At 34.5% G+C, this 20266-nt stretch overlaps 1 protein-coding gene across 3 annotated transcripts in view; it reads left to right on the top strand.

Moving 5' to 3' along the window:
• Positions 1–20266, top strand: part of Col11a1 (collagen type XI alpha 1 chain) — a 165360-nt gene that overhangs the window by 80993 nt on the left and 64101 nt on the right. For all 3 annotated transcript variants that reach the window (XM_041650929.1, XM_041650914.1, XM_041650921.1), the window contains 10 exons: positions 873–917; positions 1235–1288; positions 1370–1414; positions 7940–7993; positions 9917–10024; positions 11391–11444; positions 16627–16680; positions 16806–16850; positions 16956–17009; positions 17125–17169. In XM_041650929.1, the coding sequence (XP_041506863.1) occupies positions 873–917; positions 1235–1288; positions 1370–1414; positions 7940–7993; positions 9917–10024; positions 11391–11444; positions 16627–16680; positions 16806–16850; positions 16956–17009; positions 17125–17169 (558 nt within the window). The remainder of the gene's footprint in view (positions 1–872; positions 918–1234; positions 1289–1369; positions 1415–7939; positions 7994–9916; positions 10025–11390; positions 11445–16626; positions 16681–16805; positions 16851–16955; positions 17010–17124; positions 17170–20266) is intronic.

Below are 20266 nucleotides of genomic sequence, written 5' to 3'. Positions count from 1 at the left end.
CTTGTCCAGGCTTGGCACCACACACAATGGCCTGGGCTCTTCCAATCACCAATCCAGAAAAAATGCCACACAGGATTTTTATAACCTTGTCTGGTTGGACCATTTTATCAGCTGAGATGTCCTCTTCACAAAGGAGTCTAGCTTGTGTAAGTTGACTAAAACCAGACAGCAGAGAGGCCAGGTCACATATACGGCATTTGTTAATTTCTTCACCTAATATCCACAAACATTCTTTAGACATTAGATATCCCTCAGCCTCTAGAAATGTAGAAAAATCTGTTTTCAACCTTCATTTTAAAATTATTATTGATATTTTCTCTTGAAATTTATTTAAATTTGTGATGAGCAAGAAAAAAATTATTGTGCTATTTCTATATTCAGCTGTAGAATATATTTGTAATAAAACTATACATTTTTATTTATGGAATCTCAATTGTATAATAATGTGATTAGTGTCTTTGATCCTTCTATGTATTTCCAACACGTGCTACCTGCTACCATTTGAAGATTCATGTATACATCATCCCTTTATTTACATACAGAATATAAATAATATGTAACTTGCTGTGTGTGAGAATTTGAAGCTGAATTGCTAATAGCAGGATATAATACTTTGTGTGCTTTCCCCAAATTCTTTGAAAATGATTCCATATTTAATGAAGCATGTACCCATCAAATCTAATCTTATGTTTTTCTCTAACAGGCAGTTTCCAATATTCCTGAAAGTCATGAAACTTGTACAATTTTCCAATAATTAAAAAAATAATGCAGGCGATCTCAGACGTTTTTAGAAAAATGGGCAAGAATTTAACAAGATTAACAGACACAATCAATACTACATCTTCACCAGTGTGTTTGTTTGCTCCATGTAGGGTCACCCTGGAAAAGAAGGCCAGTCAGGAGAAAAGGGGGCCCTGGTAGGTACCAAGCATCTGTCTGAAGAGCCTGTCAATTATAATGTCTTGTCAATATAAGTATTTTGTTATAACCAACAGGTATACCCAGGAAATAGAATTTATCATCATTTTTGTATAAATAATTCTCATGGTGGTAGATCTGCATGCTTTATATTTAGTGCAAATATATAAATTATGATGATAAATTACTTAATATTTATACATTATTTATGTAAATATTAAATTTTTGCCTACTACCTAAAATCATTATTTTCAGTATGTGAATGAGTAATATTGTCACTGTACCACATAGTTAAGTCACAATGGATCTTTTTCAGGGTCCTCCTGGTCCACAGGGACCTATTGGCTATCCTGGTCCCCGGGGCGTAAAGGTAAACCCTAAATTATTTGCACATTATTTCATTTAAAGGTGCAGTGTCATTGTCTTTTAATGTTTTTATTTTATTCCATAGGGTGCAGATGGTGTCAGAGGTCTCAAGGGATCTAAAGGAGAAAAGGTAAAATATGATTTTTAGGTGATTTTGATATCCAAGAATCCAGCATATCAAATTAAAGTGTATTCCACACTTATTTTTCTACTTGAAATACACAGATCAATTACTTACTAGCCAGACGTTACAAGTATAAGTTTGTCACCAAGGCCCTAAAAATAGATGCAAAAGAATGTCAAGTTAGCCACAAATACCCCTTTAATTACATATGTCTAACTTGATCAAATCACAGGTTCATCTGTCTGCATGGTTGGCTATGGCGTGGGGACAACTTCTAGTTATAACAGGGTTCAGTCACTTTTATCTGTACTAAAATCCCTGAGATGCTGAACTGAAGTTAATAGAAAATATAACTTTTATTTCTTACTGTGAAAAAGGAGTTGTATGTGATGCTGCATGGTAGCAATGGGAGGAAATAAAATTAAAGCCAAACAGAGGTAGAGAAATGCAGGCGCCTCAGTCTGTGGAAGGCTCTGGCTCCTTAATAAGTCTTTTGGAGACTGCCTGTCTTTTTCCTAAAGAACAATGTTTTTTTTTTAATTTATTTGGACATTCCTAAATTTTTCAAAGATAAACTTTCAGTGCTAAGAAGCTACTTCTGATGATCAGGATTAGACTAATTCATACTATAATTGCATAACTTTTCAAACACAAAGTGTAAACAAAGGCGTTTTATTAGCAGTTTGGTTGAGGTAAGTGTGGTTCTTTATTTTAATAGTAATACTGCATTGGTTTAAAGGGAATGATTTATTTTTTCAATCATAATATTATGAGTGATCATTGAATGCATTTGGTATTAGGTAAGGTTAGATAACTAAACATAAATTATTATTCCTACTAAAATTTATTTGGTAGAGAAAATAGTCCTGAGAGATACTAAAGGAGTGCAAGATATTTTAATTGTATGCTTGAAAATAATGTGTTGCACTTTTAATTAAATTAGCTACTTTGAAGATAACCCTAATTCATCTTGATCATCATTGGATGAACATGGCTCAAAATCTTTCTGTTGTGACAGTGGTGGTCTGGCAGTGCTGAACTTAAATTTCTGTATTGTATGTTAGCTATGCTTTGACATATGTACATGTTCATGTTAAACATTTATTTACCAATTCAATTTTCCTACTGGATTATTACGTGGACAATATTTAAAAGAAAGGTGTTTAGTTGAGGTGCCATGTGGTAAGTTTCTGGAGGGAGAATTCATTTCAAAGTGACAGACGGATAATTCTGGATGAGGGGAAGCAAATGAGAAAACATTTCTGCAAATAAATGTAGCGCAGTTCTGCATTGAAACACCAAGCGATTATTGGTTACTTTGAGTTGTGTTTCATCTAAGAAGAAGCAATAGATACAATGAAAAATCATTAGAAGTTTGAATCGGAGTGCAAATTCTGTATGCCGACAACTAAGGTAATTGAGTCAAAGGGAAACTTACAGTTTTAAGCTTCACTTTTAAATATAAATCTTTAAATGCTCTGCCTTTGTTTCTAACTAATAGAAAATAAACCTTAATTTTGAGAATTATTGGTAAATGAATGAAAGTTTTTAAATAGAATTATTTTCCTTTACACTATGTTGCCATAAATTTGAATATACATTCCTTCTTTCAACAATATAAAATTAGGTTATACAGCCCATGAGAAATCAAAAAGAGACAGAAAGGTTGTTAAAGATTAGTGTAGCTTAGTGGTAGATGCTTCCTGAGAATGCACAAGTAAGTGAGTGAAATCCCAAAACCTCAAACATCTGAAAGTAAATAAAACACCCTTCTTACTCTGTAATGGTGTTTATGCTTATGAAATGGCGAAAGAGGAAGTTAGCACACTGACATTAAGGTTCTCTGCTTTTGATTTCATGGCTGCCCCTCCATCTTCCACTATGAAAACCAAATAAACCAAACCGTGCAACTTCTGTTCTGCAGCTCTAAACAAATTCGACACCATCTTTTTATTTTCCTAAAATGCATTAATTCGGCACCAGAAATCTCATGATTTGACATGATATTTGCTTAGCAATGGTCACCAACGTTGTTGGATTTTCTTTTACTTTACCTCCATGTTGGAATGCTAAAATGTAGTTTGTTTTTACTTTTAACTCCCTTGGCTCTTTGAAGGATTCTATCACAGAGCTTCCAAATAAACCACACATAGGGAGGTTTATTATTCCTTGTTAATGCACAGTCTTAGCTTGGCTTATTTCTAATCAACTTTTCTTAATTTATCCCATCTACCTTTTCCCTCTGGGCTTTTTCCTTTTCTTACTTCTGTACATCTTATTTTCCCTCTTACTCCATGGCTTGCTGTGTAGCTGGGTGGCTGACCCCTGATGCTCTTCTCTCCTTATTTTCTCGTTCCTTCTCTCCTCCCAAATTTCTCCTCCTATTTATTCACTCCATCTACCAGCCCTGCCTATCTTTTCTCTTTTCTCGCTATAAGCTATTCAGCTCTTTATTATACCATCAGGTGTTTTAGATAGGCAAAGAATCACAGTTTTAGAGAATTAAACAAATATAGCATAAACAATAGCAGCACATCTTTCAATTGTTAAAAAATGTCTGAGAACATAAACAAATGTGACACACCTTAAAATAATATTCTAAAATATATTAATTACATACCTAAACAATATATTTTTATTTTATATTTTTCATTAATTAGGAATATTTTGAGAGCAGACAAAAACAGCCTTCTATGTATTGATTTCAAAGAAATAAATGCCAGGCGATGGTGGCGCACACCTTTAATCCCAGCACTCGGAAGGCAGAAGCAGGCGGATCTCTTTGAGTTCGAGACCAGCCTGGTCGACAGAGCTAGTTCCAGGACAGGCTCCAAAGCCACAGAGAAACCCTGTCTCGAAAAACCAAAATAAAAAAAAATAAAAAAAATAAATAAATGGGTAAATAAATAAACCCAAACAAAACAATAAAACTCACTAACTCACTAGGATTGTTCAAACCAGTCCTCAATACTTTTACTGAGTCTTAGACACAGTCCACAGCTTTCTTTAAACTAAACCTGGCAACTGTGTAATTACCTCCGTCTCAGGGGAGAAAGTCCTGACAGTAATGAATAGGCAGCCAATGGCCATCTCCGCTCTTCAGCCTCTCCCTTTGCTCTGGTGGCGCTCGGTACACAGAGCAGCTCGGTCTTTCAAAGGCCACTTCGCCACTAGAGTCTTGAAAACAGCATGGTTTACTCCCCAGGAAAAGAGTCTGCAAACCCTTAATTTAGACCTGACAGCTTTGTGTCTCTTCTTCCAGGTGTAGGTCTTTGTGTATCCCTTTTGTTGTAACAATTCACAGTTCTAATTTTTTTTTTAATAAAAGCTAAGTATTTCTTCCTTAAAAGCTACATAACACTTCATCACATGTACCAGCTGTTTTCACCTGTTTTAATGAACATCAATGAATACTTTGACTGCTGCTATATTTTTTGCTATTTTTCTCACAACCGTAAGTGTATACATACATTTAAGATTCTGCGTCTAATTGTCATGTACATACTCAGAACTGAAATTTCACTTTAGTTTGTAATTTAGTGCTCCATCCACTTTACATTCTCACTGACAGCACACGGAACTCACCACTTCTCTGCACGCTCAACACGTATATCCCCTCTTTGTGTTTAACAGCATTCATCCCAGGAGCCTGCATTTTCATAGTGATTAGTGATGTTGAACATTGATGCCGAACATTCTTTAATGTCTTTATGAGTCTTTCACATTTGCTTTCTCATGTTTTGTGAATTGCCTCTTTATTCCACCCTCAATGTCTTTGGATGAACGTGAAAGTAAAACAAACAAACAAAAATCTAAATAAAAATTCAAGGACGCAAAGGTTTATTGCAAGCAAGGTTTTAGCAGTTACAGTCAACCATGGTGGGGAAACTATGGCAGGTAGGACTCCATCTGTGCAGTGGGCACAGCAAGAACTTGAGGCTGATTACGATCCCTCAAATGCTGCCTTAGTGAACTCCTACAGGAGCGGCCACAGCTTCTGATCTCCCACAGCCTTCACGATGGTGTTAGCAGAAAAGAACAAGCATCCAACACATGAACCTGGGGTTCACTTTTCATGTAACCATAACAGTTACATGACATTTTCTGGACCTTTATGTAATTCACAAATCGCCAACTGAAACTTGAATATGTTTCCATTTGTTCACTTAGTGCTTATTGAGCATCATGGATTTTAAGGCGTCAGATAGATTAATCACCAGGGATTCAATGGCTAATTAGGAAAGATTATTGGTTCTACCATTTATTGGAAACAATGTCCTATTGTGATTAACTGCAAACAGGCTTATTTTTGTCATAATAAATATATATTTGGGAGCACACAGGAAATGCAAGGAAGAAATCATGTAATTATAGTATAATTTCAAAAACTGAGTAGGAATTTATGTCTATTCATTGACTAATGACTCTGTTTTTTAAATTTAGTTCCATGCTGTTTTAGAAATTTTATCTAGAAATCTTTAATATGGTTTTATATCTAAGATGGTGATCCCTTTGGCTGTTTATTGATCTTCAGGATTGCTTTGGCTATCTTGGATATTTTATATCTCTACATGAAATTTAATATTTTCTTCAATCTCTGTGGAGAATTTCAATGGAATCACTCTTTTGAATATATAACATAATTACAATATTCCTCCATTCCTTTCTCTTCCCAGGTGCTCCCAGGTACCTCCCCTTTTTCTCTTTAAAACCATGGCCTCTTGTTTCATTGCATGCTATTACATATACACAGCAATTGGGATTTTGGAGGGACTTTAATTGAATGCATTTTTTTGAGACACTGGGCAGCTTCATAAATTAAACTTGCCAATTCATGAATACATACTAAAATCTTTGCTATTAATACTGCATTTCACTGGCAATATTGTCTAAATTCTGCTGTCCCTTCTCCTCTAAATATAGCCATTATTTCTTAATATTTATCTTTAATAGATCTTTCTTCAGTACTTGATTTGCGACAAAGAAGTGATTTCACCAGTACCATTGCCGAATGTAAAATAAATAATTCCACTTAATTTCAGTGATTCTTTTGTAGAAATGCAGAGGATTGTTATTATAAGACAGTCGTTTCCCCCAAATATTTAGGAACTATACAACACCTTGAAAAAACCTCACTTTGAAATAAAATTTCATATATAAGCAGTGTATTTATACCATATTGACCTCCCCCATTCTTTCCCTCCTTAAATTCTTGGCCTCTTCTATTATTAGTTTTATATGCACAAATACATATACAAAAAACACCCTTACACATACAAACACAAAAGCACCATTATGTATATTTAAACATAACCTGTTGACTCCATTTAATTTTACTAAAATATATGTATGTAGGGCAACAGCTCAGGATCATATAACTTATGAGAGGCCCTTTTCCAGGAGAAGACTGATCCTTTCTTTCTTAGCACCCATTAAAAGGCTATAACTGTAGTAGTAGTATGCTTTTTACTTTTTTTGGGGGGGGGGCGCCACCCAGCTCCCAAAAAAACCACATGGAGGCTTATACTTAGCTGTAAATATCCGACCTTGGCTTGGCTTTTTTCTTGCAGGTTTTCTTAACTTATATTAGCCTGTCGACCTTTTGCCTCTGGACTTTTCATGTTCTCTTACTTCTGTAAATATTACTGTTACTCAGAGGATTGTCATGTAGCTGGGTGTCTGTCCCCTGATGTCCTTCTCCCTCTCTGGCTACTTCTTCCTTGATTTCCCCTTCTATATATTCTCTCTGTCTGCCAATCCTGCCTATTCTTTCTCCTGCCTTGCTATTGGCCATTCAGATCTTTATTAGACCATGAGGTGTTCTAAACAAGCAAAGTATCACAGCTTCAAGAGTCAAACAGATGCAACATAGCAAAAACAGCACACCTCAATACAATATTTACAAAATATAACTCTTCATTTCAGAGTGAAGCCTTGTGAAAATCCCCTAACCATGTTGGCTTGACAACTAGTGTTGTCTCTGCATAGATCATGTTTATGCTACTGTAACTAATAAAAGCACACAAAAGTCATGGAGTCCTTTATATGTTAGTCAACTACTTCTGAATATGAGGATCGAGGACTGCCCTGCAGTGGTTGATAAGCTCACTGTCATTCCATTGGAGAAAACAGCAAATCATGGAAATTCCAATGTAAAACGAGTCACTTTGGATAAAAATATTTTGTCAAGTTCTTTAATTTATGTTAATGATAAGTATTTAAGTACTTACTTTTTCTTTGTTAGAATGTTTAAAAGAAATGCTATTATTTAAAAAATGATTATTTTCTCCATGAGATAAAGAGGTAGTCATGAATATATTTGTGAAAGATTCTCTAATTTAAGCCAGTCACTGTAGAAAGATGGTAAAACTCCAGGATAAGGGAATATGTCTAGAACAGAACAGAAAGATTGTGGTTTCATGACTGGAATTTTTCTTTCTCAGGAGATTTTTTCTAATTATTAATATTAGCTTTACAACTTATTTTTAGTCATTCAAAATAATTGATCAAAATCTTTTTTATTCATAATAGGGTGAAGATGGCTTTCCAGGGTTCAAAGGTGACATGGGACTTAAAGGTGACAGAGTGAGTAAAAAGTATATAAATTTAAATGCACTGTATGTTTAGCTCAGCTTTCTACTGCTGTGATAAACACCACAAACAAAAGCAACACAAGGAGAAAAGAATTTACAGTACATCACTGAGAAAAGTTGAAGAGGAACCTGCAGGCAGGAGCTGCTACAGAGGCCATTAAGAAATATTGCTTACCAGCTTGCTCCTAGTCAAGCTCAGTTTGCTTCCTTTCAGCACTGGGTGCCCCAAACATGTCAACTCCATCTTCAATTAGAAAATGCACCACAGGCTTGCCTCCAGGCCACTCTTGTGGGGGCATTTTCTCAATTGAGGTTCCTTTCTCCAAAATGAAACGCTTGTTTCCAGTCACATAAACATTAGCTTACACCCTTTACAAATATGTTTCCCTTTGCACTAAATACAGCAAGCAAAGGTGAAGTGAAATATTATCAAGGATATCTTACTTCAATTGTTGTATAAATATTGGAAATCATAATGATAGTAGGGATAGTAGAGTACCAGAGTTTTTCTAAATGTTGGGTTAAATGTTGGGTTATATTAAAAGACACAAATGTCCGAAGATACCTATTATGCTAACGGCATAGATTCAGCGGAGAATGAATTTAATTCATCCTGTTTCCAGAAATAGTAGCTTTATGTTAGACACTACATGCTTTTAGTCTACTATACATTAAGGAAATATTCTGTATAGTTTCCTTTTTACAGGGACTCCCTGTGTACTTACAGATAGCCTTGAAGTCACTACGTAGCCCAACCCACCCTAGCTCAAAACTCACAAAGGCTGCTTGCCCTGCCTTCCAGGTGCTGACATTAAAGGCTTGCATCAACCAGCACATCTGGCGTATTTGCACTTTTAAGATAAGCTATGTTTAATAGAGATTTCAGGAGGGCATATGCACTATCTGTATTTTTTGTAGTGTTGAGGATGTAACTATGGACTTTGACAATTCTGGATAAGCATTCTGCTTATACATCCAAATACCATTTTGATAGTCTCACCTCAAAAATGGGTTTATTAAGATATAACCTCAACGAAATCTCCATATAACTTACTACTGTTGTTTTTGAAAATTTCAGCATAGTATGGTCAAATTACTAGAAGAAAGAAATATGGTTTTATTTTAAATTCTGAATATATGTTGTGAACTATAGTGTTTGAAAGTCATATTATGGAACTTACGTGCATTTTAATTTTTATAGTTTCCTGAACTGCAGAGTGTAAAGATGGTATATTTGCATCTGACAGTAATATATTTTAAAGTGGATGAACTCACCTAGAGTACATTGAATACTTTATTTTATAACTCATATAAATACCCCATCTATCTAATCAAAGAGGCAGACCTCAGAGTAGCTGTGATTCCCTAAAGTTCATGAAGGCTCTCAGGACTGGAAGCAATTCACTTGATTTTCAGCTGCCAATTTTCTCAAGATGTAAAAAATATTCCAAAATGAAGACTTTTGTGCTTCAGATGATAGTTTCCAAAACTTCTTTCTAATCTTTATTCTCCATTCTCTCCCATAAAAATCCTCATCCTGTCTCTGTCTCTCTCTGCCTCTGTCTTTGTCACTCTCTGTGTCTCTACCTTTCTCAATTTCTCTGTTTCTGTCTGTGTCTCTCTTTGCCTCTGACTCTTTCTGTCCCAGATATTATCTGAGCAATATGGTAGTACATAAGGTACCATCAAGCTCCAAAAACTTTTTAATTATTTGGCATATTCAGTTATTTATTCAATAATGAAGTGCTTCTTGACATCAAACTATTTTAACCTTTTTCTCATAAGTAAGCAAGCAAACCAAATATGAGACAAGAAACCAAGAGTCACAAAAGCCTGATTCTTTAATAGACTGGAATCTCCACCTCCAAATAGGGAAGTGTTTTAAATGAACAAACCATATTACTTTGCATTTCAGGGCGAGGTGGGTCAAGTTGGTCCAAGAGGAGAAGATGGCCCCGAGGGGCCCAAAGGCCGTGCAGGCCCAACTGGAGACCCAGGACCCTCTGGCCAAGCAGGAGAGAAGGTTGGTTTGCTTCCACCTCACAGTATGTGCAGTGCAGCGTGCTTCTGTGTCATTGTGAACAGCACAGTTCTTGTGTTCCGTGTGCAGCCCTCTTACAGTAGGGAGACAGAACTCGGTCCTAAGTCAGCTACATTTCTCCTTCTGCTATGGGCTAAATCAGGAGCAGCCATCCCTAAAGGTTGCCCACAGCTGATACTGAGTCTATATGTCCTGAGCGTGAAGGAAGCAGTGAATGATGGCACACATACTGCATCAGATCAAATCAAACCATATTTGTCACCAAACAAAGTAGATATTTTTAATATATGAATATATTTTCAGAGGATACTATTTAAAGTATATACCATCAGTTCAAAAGATTTGAATTTAACCTGATATTAAGAAAGAATTTCCAGATAAATGCAATAGTCATTGTTTTGAAAAAACCTGGGTCATATTGCTGTGTCAAAATATTTCTACTATCTTTATTTTAATGTAGTAAAGAGCTTTACTGCTGATTAATGCATAATTTATTTATTTAAGAAACTTTTTACTATATTATAAACTTAAATTATTATTGTTTTGGGGTTAAATTATTATCTATTGGGGATTAAAACCATAGCCTTAACCATGCCATGCAGGAGATTGCACACTAAGCTTAAACACAGTCTTTGAATTTAATTGATGGGGAAGAAATGAAATTTTTTAAACTGATTATAATTTAACATTTTTTTAAAAAAATTAACATTGAGAGATAATGCCATTGAACTGGAGCAGAATAGTTAAACATTCATGTCCCCAATTCCAAGGATAACACTCCATGTAAATTATCATCTTTTGCTATTGTTCTCAGTATATTTTAAATTTATTAACTCAGATTTAACCAATATTGGTACAAATGAATTAGGAGTATCCAAATACAGTTATTTAAATTTTAATTAATGAGAAATTGTTACATAACCTAATAATTTGATTTACAGTTAGAATATCACAAATGAGTTAATTTATCATAAAGATTTTTCTTTAGTTAGAGTGGTAAGTTCTAAATATATTTCCAACTCTGTTAACTAACTTGTGTTCGTGTTTAATTAGAAAGCTGTTTTCTATATTTATGCCTTATAATTCACAGTGGGTAAGAATTGTCTTCTTCTAAATTAAATGTCTCCAAAGAGGATACTGTCATTCGCACAATGATTATTATCAGGTATCAGGAAAACATTTAAAATGTGTATGTTGTAAAATTTCATTTTCTCATAAAAATCTATGATGAAAATAAAGTGTGGTAAACATTTGCATTATATCAAGTATATAAATACTTTGCTCAAATAATTCAGAAAATTCTCACTGAAGCAATAATATATACTTTTGTGTTTTTCATAATTTTTAGGGGAAACTTGGGGTTCCAGGATTGCCAGGATATCCAGGAAGACAAGGTCCTAAGGTAAAATAATTTGAATTTGAACTTTTTGGACTTATCTGTGTTACACACAGGTTAACTAATTGCCTATCCTTAGAGACTTAGTTGTAGAGATGGAGAAAAAGAGAGAATAAAGTCCAATTTTATTTTGTTTGATACTTATCACCAAATAAGAAACACACTTACATGTATAATGATACACACACACACACACACACACACTCGCTCGCTCACTCACCTGAAGTTCAGGTGTTTCAGAGAGCCTGTTATGTCCTTGAGAATTTCTGGGTACAGGGTCATTATGAAAGAAAGGTTTAATTAACTCATTTGACATAATTAGAATAAATATATTTGAGAGAAGAAAATAAAATATTTTCAGTTACATTAGCTATCATGTGGAAGATAATAGCTTTTTATTTTATTTCTTTTACCCTTGTTGTCTGAACTATTTCTTTTTTCTATTCATGTATTTACTCAGATGTGTGTGCACATGTGTGCTTATACCTACACATCTGTGCTCACATCCCAGGTCACATATATGAAGGACAAGGAACAACTTTCTGGGATCAGTTATTTCCTTCCACCACGTGGGTCTCAGGGATCAAACTCTGGTTCACTGTTTTGGTGGAATGTGCTGTCAGCCAATGAGCCATTCCACTGGCTCTGTTCCATTATTTTTAAAAATTCTGGCTGTCATTTGCAGGAGCATTCATTTCCCCAGAGTTCCATAACAAATATCTAAAACTTGGGTAACGTAGAACAATTGAAAGTTTCACTGTGGCCTTTCTCAAGGCCAGGGGTCTGTGATCAATGTTCTGTTAGGACCACATCTCAGCCAAAACCTCGAGGAGCCAATCTGTCCTGGACTCTTGCAACTTAGGCAGCCTCCAGGAATCCTTGACTGGGGCCTGCACCCTTCCACCCCTTTCATTTTCCATGGGCTCTTTTTGTTCATCCTTTCCCATCTGTGTCTTCAGAATATTTAAAAGATTCAGGGCTAAACAAGTGTTTACGTCTTATTACTTTTCAGTCAACGAAAGTAACATTACAAGTTTCAGAGATTTTTGGCATAGTTTTGTCTTTTGGATACAAAGTGTAATCAACTATGCTGCTCAAATTTCAGTCTCTGATATTTGAAATAATTATAAATACTTTAATTATGAGTTTTTTTTGTGATTGCTGTTTATTTTGGAACGTGAATTTTGCTTTTGCTTGTAAAAACTATCATTGGCTAGCCTTGATGTACTTACTAATTATATTGATAGCTATATGAAATTAAAAAGTAAATGTTAATTAAAAATTTGGGTAGTTATTCCTTTTTCTTTTAAAGACAGGGATTTGCTATACTGTTCATGCTGGTCACCTGCTTCAAACCCAATGTGCTTGAATTACAGGAATGCACAATTATACGTAGCTCACTTTTTAAAATATTGTACATGAGATGCATTTTATATTGGTCGGTTTTCTTGTCTTTTCTATTTTAAAACGTAAACATAGCAAGAATAACAGATATAGGAAATTTTAGTTATGTTAATATCACAAGCATGTGTTAATACGCTTCATAGATAACCTGTGGGTGACAAAACTGTCCTTCCCCAAAGTGGGGACAATAGTTTCCACTCATTTTCCTACACTGTGTATATTAATCTTGCCATGTGACTTTTTTTAATCATTTCACACAGACCATTTATTTCCTTATATAATAAGATGTATTTTAAAAATGGTACAAGTGTCATTTAAATGTTCTTCAGATCGAAAATGCTGCTCAGTTGTCTTTTACATTTTCCACCTTATATGTAATATATTGTTCTATCTTCCATTCACATTCTTTTCAAGTGTTGGAAATTAACAACAGTTATTTCTGTTGAGATCCATTTATTGTACAATTATAAACTGTAAACTATCTCAGCTTTATGTTGTGAATCCTTAATCTGTTTACTAAGATGCACAAGAAATCATGGTGTACGTTTATTTTGATTTAAAAATGATAGGAAACTGTCATAATGTCATTTGAATCAGCACCATCGTATCTTGCAAGTTTATATGAAATTATGATATATTCCATTTTGCTGGCATCAATTTTCTGATCAGTATTCTCTAAACTCTTATTATGAAAATCCTAGAGTTGGCAAAATGAAAGTGTTCCTTCTCACAATGAGATGATGCATTTCTTTATCCTTTAACTGCAATGTCTAGACTTGAGACATCCATAACTCCAATTTTTTTCCTATAATTGAAACAATAGGTCTGTTTTAAATAAAAAAAAGCAGTGATGTTCACATCATACATCAAAGGAAGCCTTAAGCCTTTTTCCTATATAGAAGACAATATTTAAAGACAATTTAACTTTGGCTGCTAATTCTAAGTAGTTGAAGACCTGTAGTTAAACAGTTATTTGCCAATGTCATAGGAGCAAAATAATCTGGGAAGGAAAACCACCAAGTATTATAAAAGATGACAGTTGTTTTAGAACCTAAGATCTAACATGAAGTAGAATACTTTCATAATTGAACATTATACAAGATAGTTGTGCAAGTTTTTATTTGTTGACAGAATAATTTCAGCACTAATTTTCCCCTTGTCATCTTTTATTTGTTTTTTTTTCCATTTTAGAGATAGTGTTCAGTTTGACTGTGCATTGCATACTTTGTTTAGAAAACTTTACATGAAAAACTGGCAGGTTGAGAAAATTTCTGGCTTTCATATATACTACATAAAAAATTTAAAACAGTACAATTAATATTAAGCATTTCTTTAATAGTGAATTTTAAACATGGCAGTTTTCTATTCTGATCAGAGCAGGCATATTCATTTGTGTATAAAATTTAGGTAACGTTTGTCATTTAGATGCCAGATTCTATTTATATGTTAAATTCACAGTCATATAGCAACTAACAGATAGGTCTTCCTCTGATTCTGAAGACAAAGAAGACAAATTGTTTTTAAAATTAAAATATTAAAATCCCTTAAAATTTTAATATACAGAGTGTTCTCCATTTTAAACTTTTTATCATTTGTTCTAAAGTGATAGTCAACACAAAATATATTGAAAATCACATCACACATTCAATATTGTGTATTGTTTGTCCCTGTGATGAAATGGGACAACACATACAATTTTCTTGACTAGCTTGACTGCTATAAGGAAAGCTTTGCTACATTCAAATGCCAATGAACTTGTCACATTCTGAATGTGGGTGTGCAGGTGGCTGTTCTAATTGTCCATTCATAACCTCCAGCTTCCACCTGTTCTCCATCATTAAGTATGTGTCATCTGTCCAGGGCAATGATTCCTAAGTCCCTATCTGAGAGTTTTTCATTTTAAGTATGTCTGGAGTGCTACTCACAATTTGTATTTTTAAAAAGCATTACAGTTTATTTTGATATATATGGGCCATTTGTCACTTGGGGGACTTTGTTCTAGGGAGCAATTAGATGCCAAGAAGTTGATATAAAATCACAAAGATAAAAAGTCAAAGAATGTGACTATATCCCCCTTAATACATAGAGACGTGTATAAAATCAAGTCTTCTCCTCTCTCAGCAGATCATTTTATACATTATTAAATTTCATCCATGCAATGGTTTAAAATAGATTTTTTTTGAAACTCCCTCCACTTCCATGTTTGGGAGAACATTTAGAAAATTGAGAGTAAAAAAATTCAAAGGTCAATCTTCTCTATTTTTTTATTTAATAAAGACTAAAATTGTTTGGATAGTGGTCAATAAAGTGTCTGAGAAGATGAGAGTCTGGGCATATGCCCAAGGTAAAATGTGGAACTTTTGTTACTGGGATTTAAGTTGTATTTCATTAGTAAAATATGCCCGTTCATAGTAAGTGCACTATGGGCTTTTTACATTTTTAAACAATCATTGTTTATTATCCAGTATTATTACTTTATACTCCACATTTCTTTATGGATGAGACCTGAATTTTTTCCATATTATCCAGTATTATTACTTTATACTCCACATTTGTTAATTGATGAACCCTGAATTTTTCCATATTATCCAGTATTATCACTTCATACTCCATATTTCTTTATTGATGAATCCTAATTTTTTCCAATGTCCCCTAAACTTTAAAGTATTAAGATGTATTAATAATAGTCCATTGCCCTCTTTAGCAACAGAAAAATAGACTCAGAGTGGACAATATATTCCTTTGCTTTATTTGGATGGTACTTGGGAGGCATACGATATGAATTAAGATCACTGGGATTCGAAACACAGAGCTTTATGTCTGTTTCTAAAAGAGTAGGAAATGGAAAGGAAGCTTTTCAGGGTATATAACAAAATGCAGTTTAAAAATAAAAGTTGCTGGAGACCCACAGCCAAACATTAGGCTGAGTTTGGGGAATCCTGAAGAAGAGGGAGAGGATGAACTGTAGGAGTCAGAGAGGTTGAGGACACTTCCAAAATATGGGCCACACAATCAGCTAAGCAGAACTCATAGCAGCTCATAGAAACTGACTCAACAATCAGGGAGCCTGTATGGGTCCTCTGCATATATGTTATGGTTTGTAACTTGGTGTTCTTAGGGGACTCCTAACAGTGGGGATGGTGATTGTCTCTGACTCTTTTGCCTCCTTTTGAGACTCTTTTTCTCCTACTGGGTTTCCTCATCCCAGTGTTGATATGAGGGTATGTGCCTAGTCTTGTTGTAACTTCTACTGTTTTGGGTTGATATTCCTGGGAGACCTGCTCTTTTCTGAAGAGAAACTGAGGAGGAGTAGATCTTGGAAAGAGGGGATGTGTAATATTAATTAATGACAATGTTTTATATTATAACTACCATTTATGAAATGTGATTTTTCTTCAGATTTGGAGCAAATGTACTGGCTATCACATTAAAAACTATTTTCATAAAATATCCATTATCTTCTGTTTAATAATAATAGATATGGTGAATACTTTCTTATTTTACTTTTTAATTTAAATATTAAAATAGTTTTTTTTTTATCAATTCATGCTTCCAGGATTTCAGATGTCACTGTAAGTTCCCTTCAAATGCAAGAAGAGATCTCCTGTAATGGCTTAACAATTATATTTAAAGATTGTATATTATGAGCGTCCAAAGCAAGGACATACTTTTTAATTAAATGCTACTATCTCTAAACACTTCAATGTTTTCCAAAGTAATTGAAACCTGTGGCATACAAATTGAAAACAATCATATTCATTGTTGCTTATTTGTATTCTTTCAGGGCTCCACTGGATTTCCTGGATTTCCAGGTGCCAACGGGGAGAAAGGTGCCCGGGTATGGCGCATAAGTATATTGTCCAGAGATGGCTAGTGACCGTGCCCCTATATGAGTCCCTGTTTCTCACCCCCATTTACTGTGACATTATTACACACTGAAACTCTTTGAACTGTCTTTTTCAGGGAGTCGCTGGCAAACCAGGGCCCCGGGGTCAACGTGGTCCAACGGTAGGTACTTTGTTTCTCTATAGTGAATGCCATTTTGCTATTAGTTTTCCACATTTGGTTTTGAATTTGCTTTGCCCTGGGTAAGTTTTCTTGTCTCTTACGCAGGGTCCTCGTGGTTCCAGAGGTGCCAGAGGTCCCACAGGGAAACCTGGGCCGAAGGTATCATCCAAACTTACTGTGATTTTTGTTGCAAATTCCCGTTGATGATATATCAATGTTGTGAGGAAGAGTCAAATTTGATTTCCTTTTCACTCTTTTCTTTTTTTGTTGCCAGGGGACTTCAGGCGGTGATGGCCCTCCCGGTCCTCCAGGTGAAAGAGTACGTATTACACAGCCGCATCATACACAATGAAAATTAACACTTCCATAGGCATTTCAATTCTACAGAAGGGTGTCAAAAGACACACGCACACATTTACGTACAGCTTCCAGTCTGAGTTATGAAATACTTTTTACAGTTCCACTCCTCTGCTCTTTACAAGTTTACTAGGTAAGGTACAAGCAATATTATAGAAATGAGGGAAATAATGTGTATCTTCAGTCTGTGTTATAATACTTATTCCAACCAAAATACAGTTGTTAAATGAAATATACTTTGATTCCTACACTTCCTTGTTTTCCATATTGGTACTCAGCTTGTAGATGGAACTGACGGTCACATTGTATTGGTAAAATACAAGTACCAGTAGCCATTAAGTCACAATCAATATGCATTCAAGGCAAGATAAAACATCTATTCCAGTAAATAAAAGAACTGGTTAGTAAATTGATTTTCAATTGATATAACTTAAAAACAAATACAGATGAGCAACCAAGACCTTTGTTTGGCTGTTTTGGCATGAGGCAACCAGCATTATTTGAAAGCAATGGTTTTGAAATAATTTTAAATCTAAAGTTTGTATCACATCCAATGGAGTATAATCAGTCTTAATTTTCTACGACGACTCAATGTATTATTAAATTATGCTCATGCCATTCTGTAGATATTTTGTGTAAGATGTGTAGTGTGTGTGTGTGTGTGTGTGTGTGTGTGTGTGTGCTTGGGCATCACTGTGTGTGAATGAGGTACATGTGTGGAGGTCAGAAGACAACCTCTGATGTGGTTCTTGCTTTCTGCTTTTTTTTTGAGTTGTTCCCTCTCTGTTGTATTTCTGCTCTCTGTGCCAGTCTACTTGGCCTAGATGATGCCAGGGATTCATCTGTCTGTGCCATCTCTCTCCTGCTGGGAGTGGTGAGATTACAGATGCAGACTACAGCATCAAGCTTTTTTAGAAGGGAATCTGAGTTTCGAGGGTGGGTCTTGTACTTGTGTAGTCTCTTTAGCAAATTTCTTTTTTGTATATTTTTATTGAGACTTTAAAGTTGAAGTTGCTAAATTGTTTCATGAAGGAAAAACAGAAATACCTATGATACAGAACTTGAAACTGAGCATGAGAATTTGAATTTCTGAATAACAAGTGGATTGAAATTTAGCTCCTGTTTGTAACAAAAAAGGAATAGATTAGAAGAAAAAAAGCATTTAATTAAAGTTTCTTTATGGCCTGATTCATATTTAATTAAATTACTACATGTTTTTTCTCTAGATGAACTAGTCACAAATTAAGTCCATTCATCTTGTACATTTTGACCTCATAAATAATGTACATATTTGATATATTTTATGCCTCAAGTAATGCTCATAAAAAGATATAGTAGATTTAAATGATCAAATCATTAAATTAATAGGACAATTTAGCAAATCATTGAACAACTGACTTTTATTATGCTTTAAAGCATCAATGAAAGTACATATTAATTTGAAAAATACCATGATTAAACAACCTTAGTATCTAGAAAAAGACTTTGAGAGTCAGACTGTATGTTTTGAATATCAGAATGAAGGGTTTTTGTTTGCTTTGCTTTTCTTTGTTTTTTACCCCATTTGTAACCTAGAATGACTAATTTCCAATAAAGTTATCTAATTATTAATTTTCTACCTAGGGGAAAATATTTCTGCTCTTGTATGTGATAAATCGCATACATATCCATATTAACTCCCCACTTACTGGCAGCAATTTTAAATATTATTTATTCTTTTAGTATATATATATAATACTATCTTATTTTTAAATTAGAATGGAAAGTATTAGATTGTTTATGACAACTCAGAACATAGTTTATTTTTGTTAAGCTAAACTTTTGTATTCATACCTCCCTCTTCCTTTTGAGTTTAAGATAGATGCTGTCACTTGGAAAAAGCTGTATTTATTTGTGACAAATCATTGGATTTAAATAGTAATGAATTATCCTGGTGAAGCAAAAACTGATAACATAAAAATAAAGTATCTTGCAGACCGACTTCAACAAGCTATTTTTTTTTTAGCTTTGGAAACAGTAAACTTAATATTTGTTTTATCACACAAGAGATAACATATATATTATGTCCATTTTATACGTCTTCATTTTATAGATATAATTATGTGCTTTTCAAGTACAGGCTTAACTCTTACTGATCTATTTTCCTTTTGATACCAAAACAACCCTTCTGACTCAATGTGCTTTATGCATTTTAAAGATATGTAAATAAGAACCTGAATAATATATATGAATAATAATATAACTAATTATCTATCAATTTAGGAATGGTATTATAAATACATCTTGGAGTAGATTGCTAATAAGAATAATTATAGAGTGAAGTTCATCTTTTCTTGTATACAAAAGAGTCTAATGCAGGGAGCAGAAGTGACAAATGACAGATATGGCCACTGCATAATCGGTAAGGATAAGGGTATGCAATGCTTTCGGGACAGTTGCATTTGCTCCTGTTGGCTCTGTATTGCTAGAAACAGAACTGTCTTCGAGTCCATTGCAGTTTCTGTTTTGCAGGGTATCTAGGTGACTTGGTTTGGAGCTGCTATTATGCTCCTGTTAGCTATGCATTGCTAGAGACTGACCTGTCTTGAAGTGCATTGCCGTTTTCATTTTGCAGGGTATCTATATGACTTGGTTTGGAGCTGTCTGTTTGAGCCTGGTAGACTCAGCAGGGAGTACCATGTAAAGAGCAGCCCATCCCAATCTCCCAGATTCTATCAATAGTCAATAGTTCAGTGGTAAAGGACAGAGCCACCCTTTCATGACTGACTATTGAGAAGGCCAATAATGTGTGTGTGTGTGTTAATAATTGCTGGGTTTGTGAAGCATCTACTTCCTGTCCACTCTTCTTCAATATTCCTTGAGCCCTTGTTTAGGGAAATTAGCATTTTATATGAACTCTAAACATTCATAGTGCTCGTGGCATAAGAACATTGGTGTGATATGTAGTTTCACACAGTTAAAAATTGTTTCGCTTCTCAATCAGGACTGTACACACTATTATATTGCCATGCTTTCATGACTAAAATGAGAGAAATTTGTTCCTCCAGTGTTTTGTCTGA

The sequence above is a fragment of the Microtus oregoni genome, unplaced genomic scaffold (assembly GCF_018167655.1).
Source record: "Microtus oregoni isolate MIOR12 unplaced genomic scaffold, Mior012 000000F_ref0000247, whole genome shotgun sequence".
Lineage (NCBI taxonomy): Eukaryota > Metazoa > Chordata > Mammalia > Rodentia > Cricetidae > Microtus > Microtus oregoni.
Note: the sequence above shows the minus strand (reverse complement) of the source record. Positions and strands in the feature narration are given on the sequence as shown.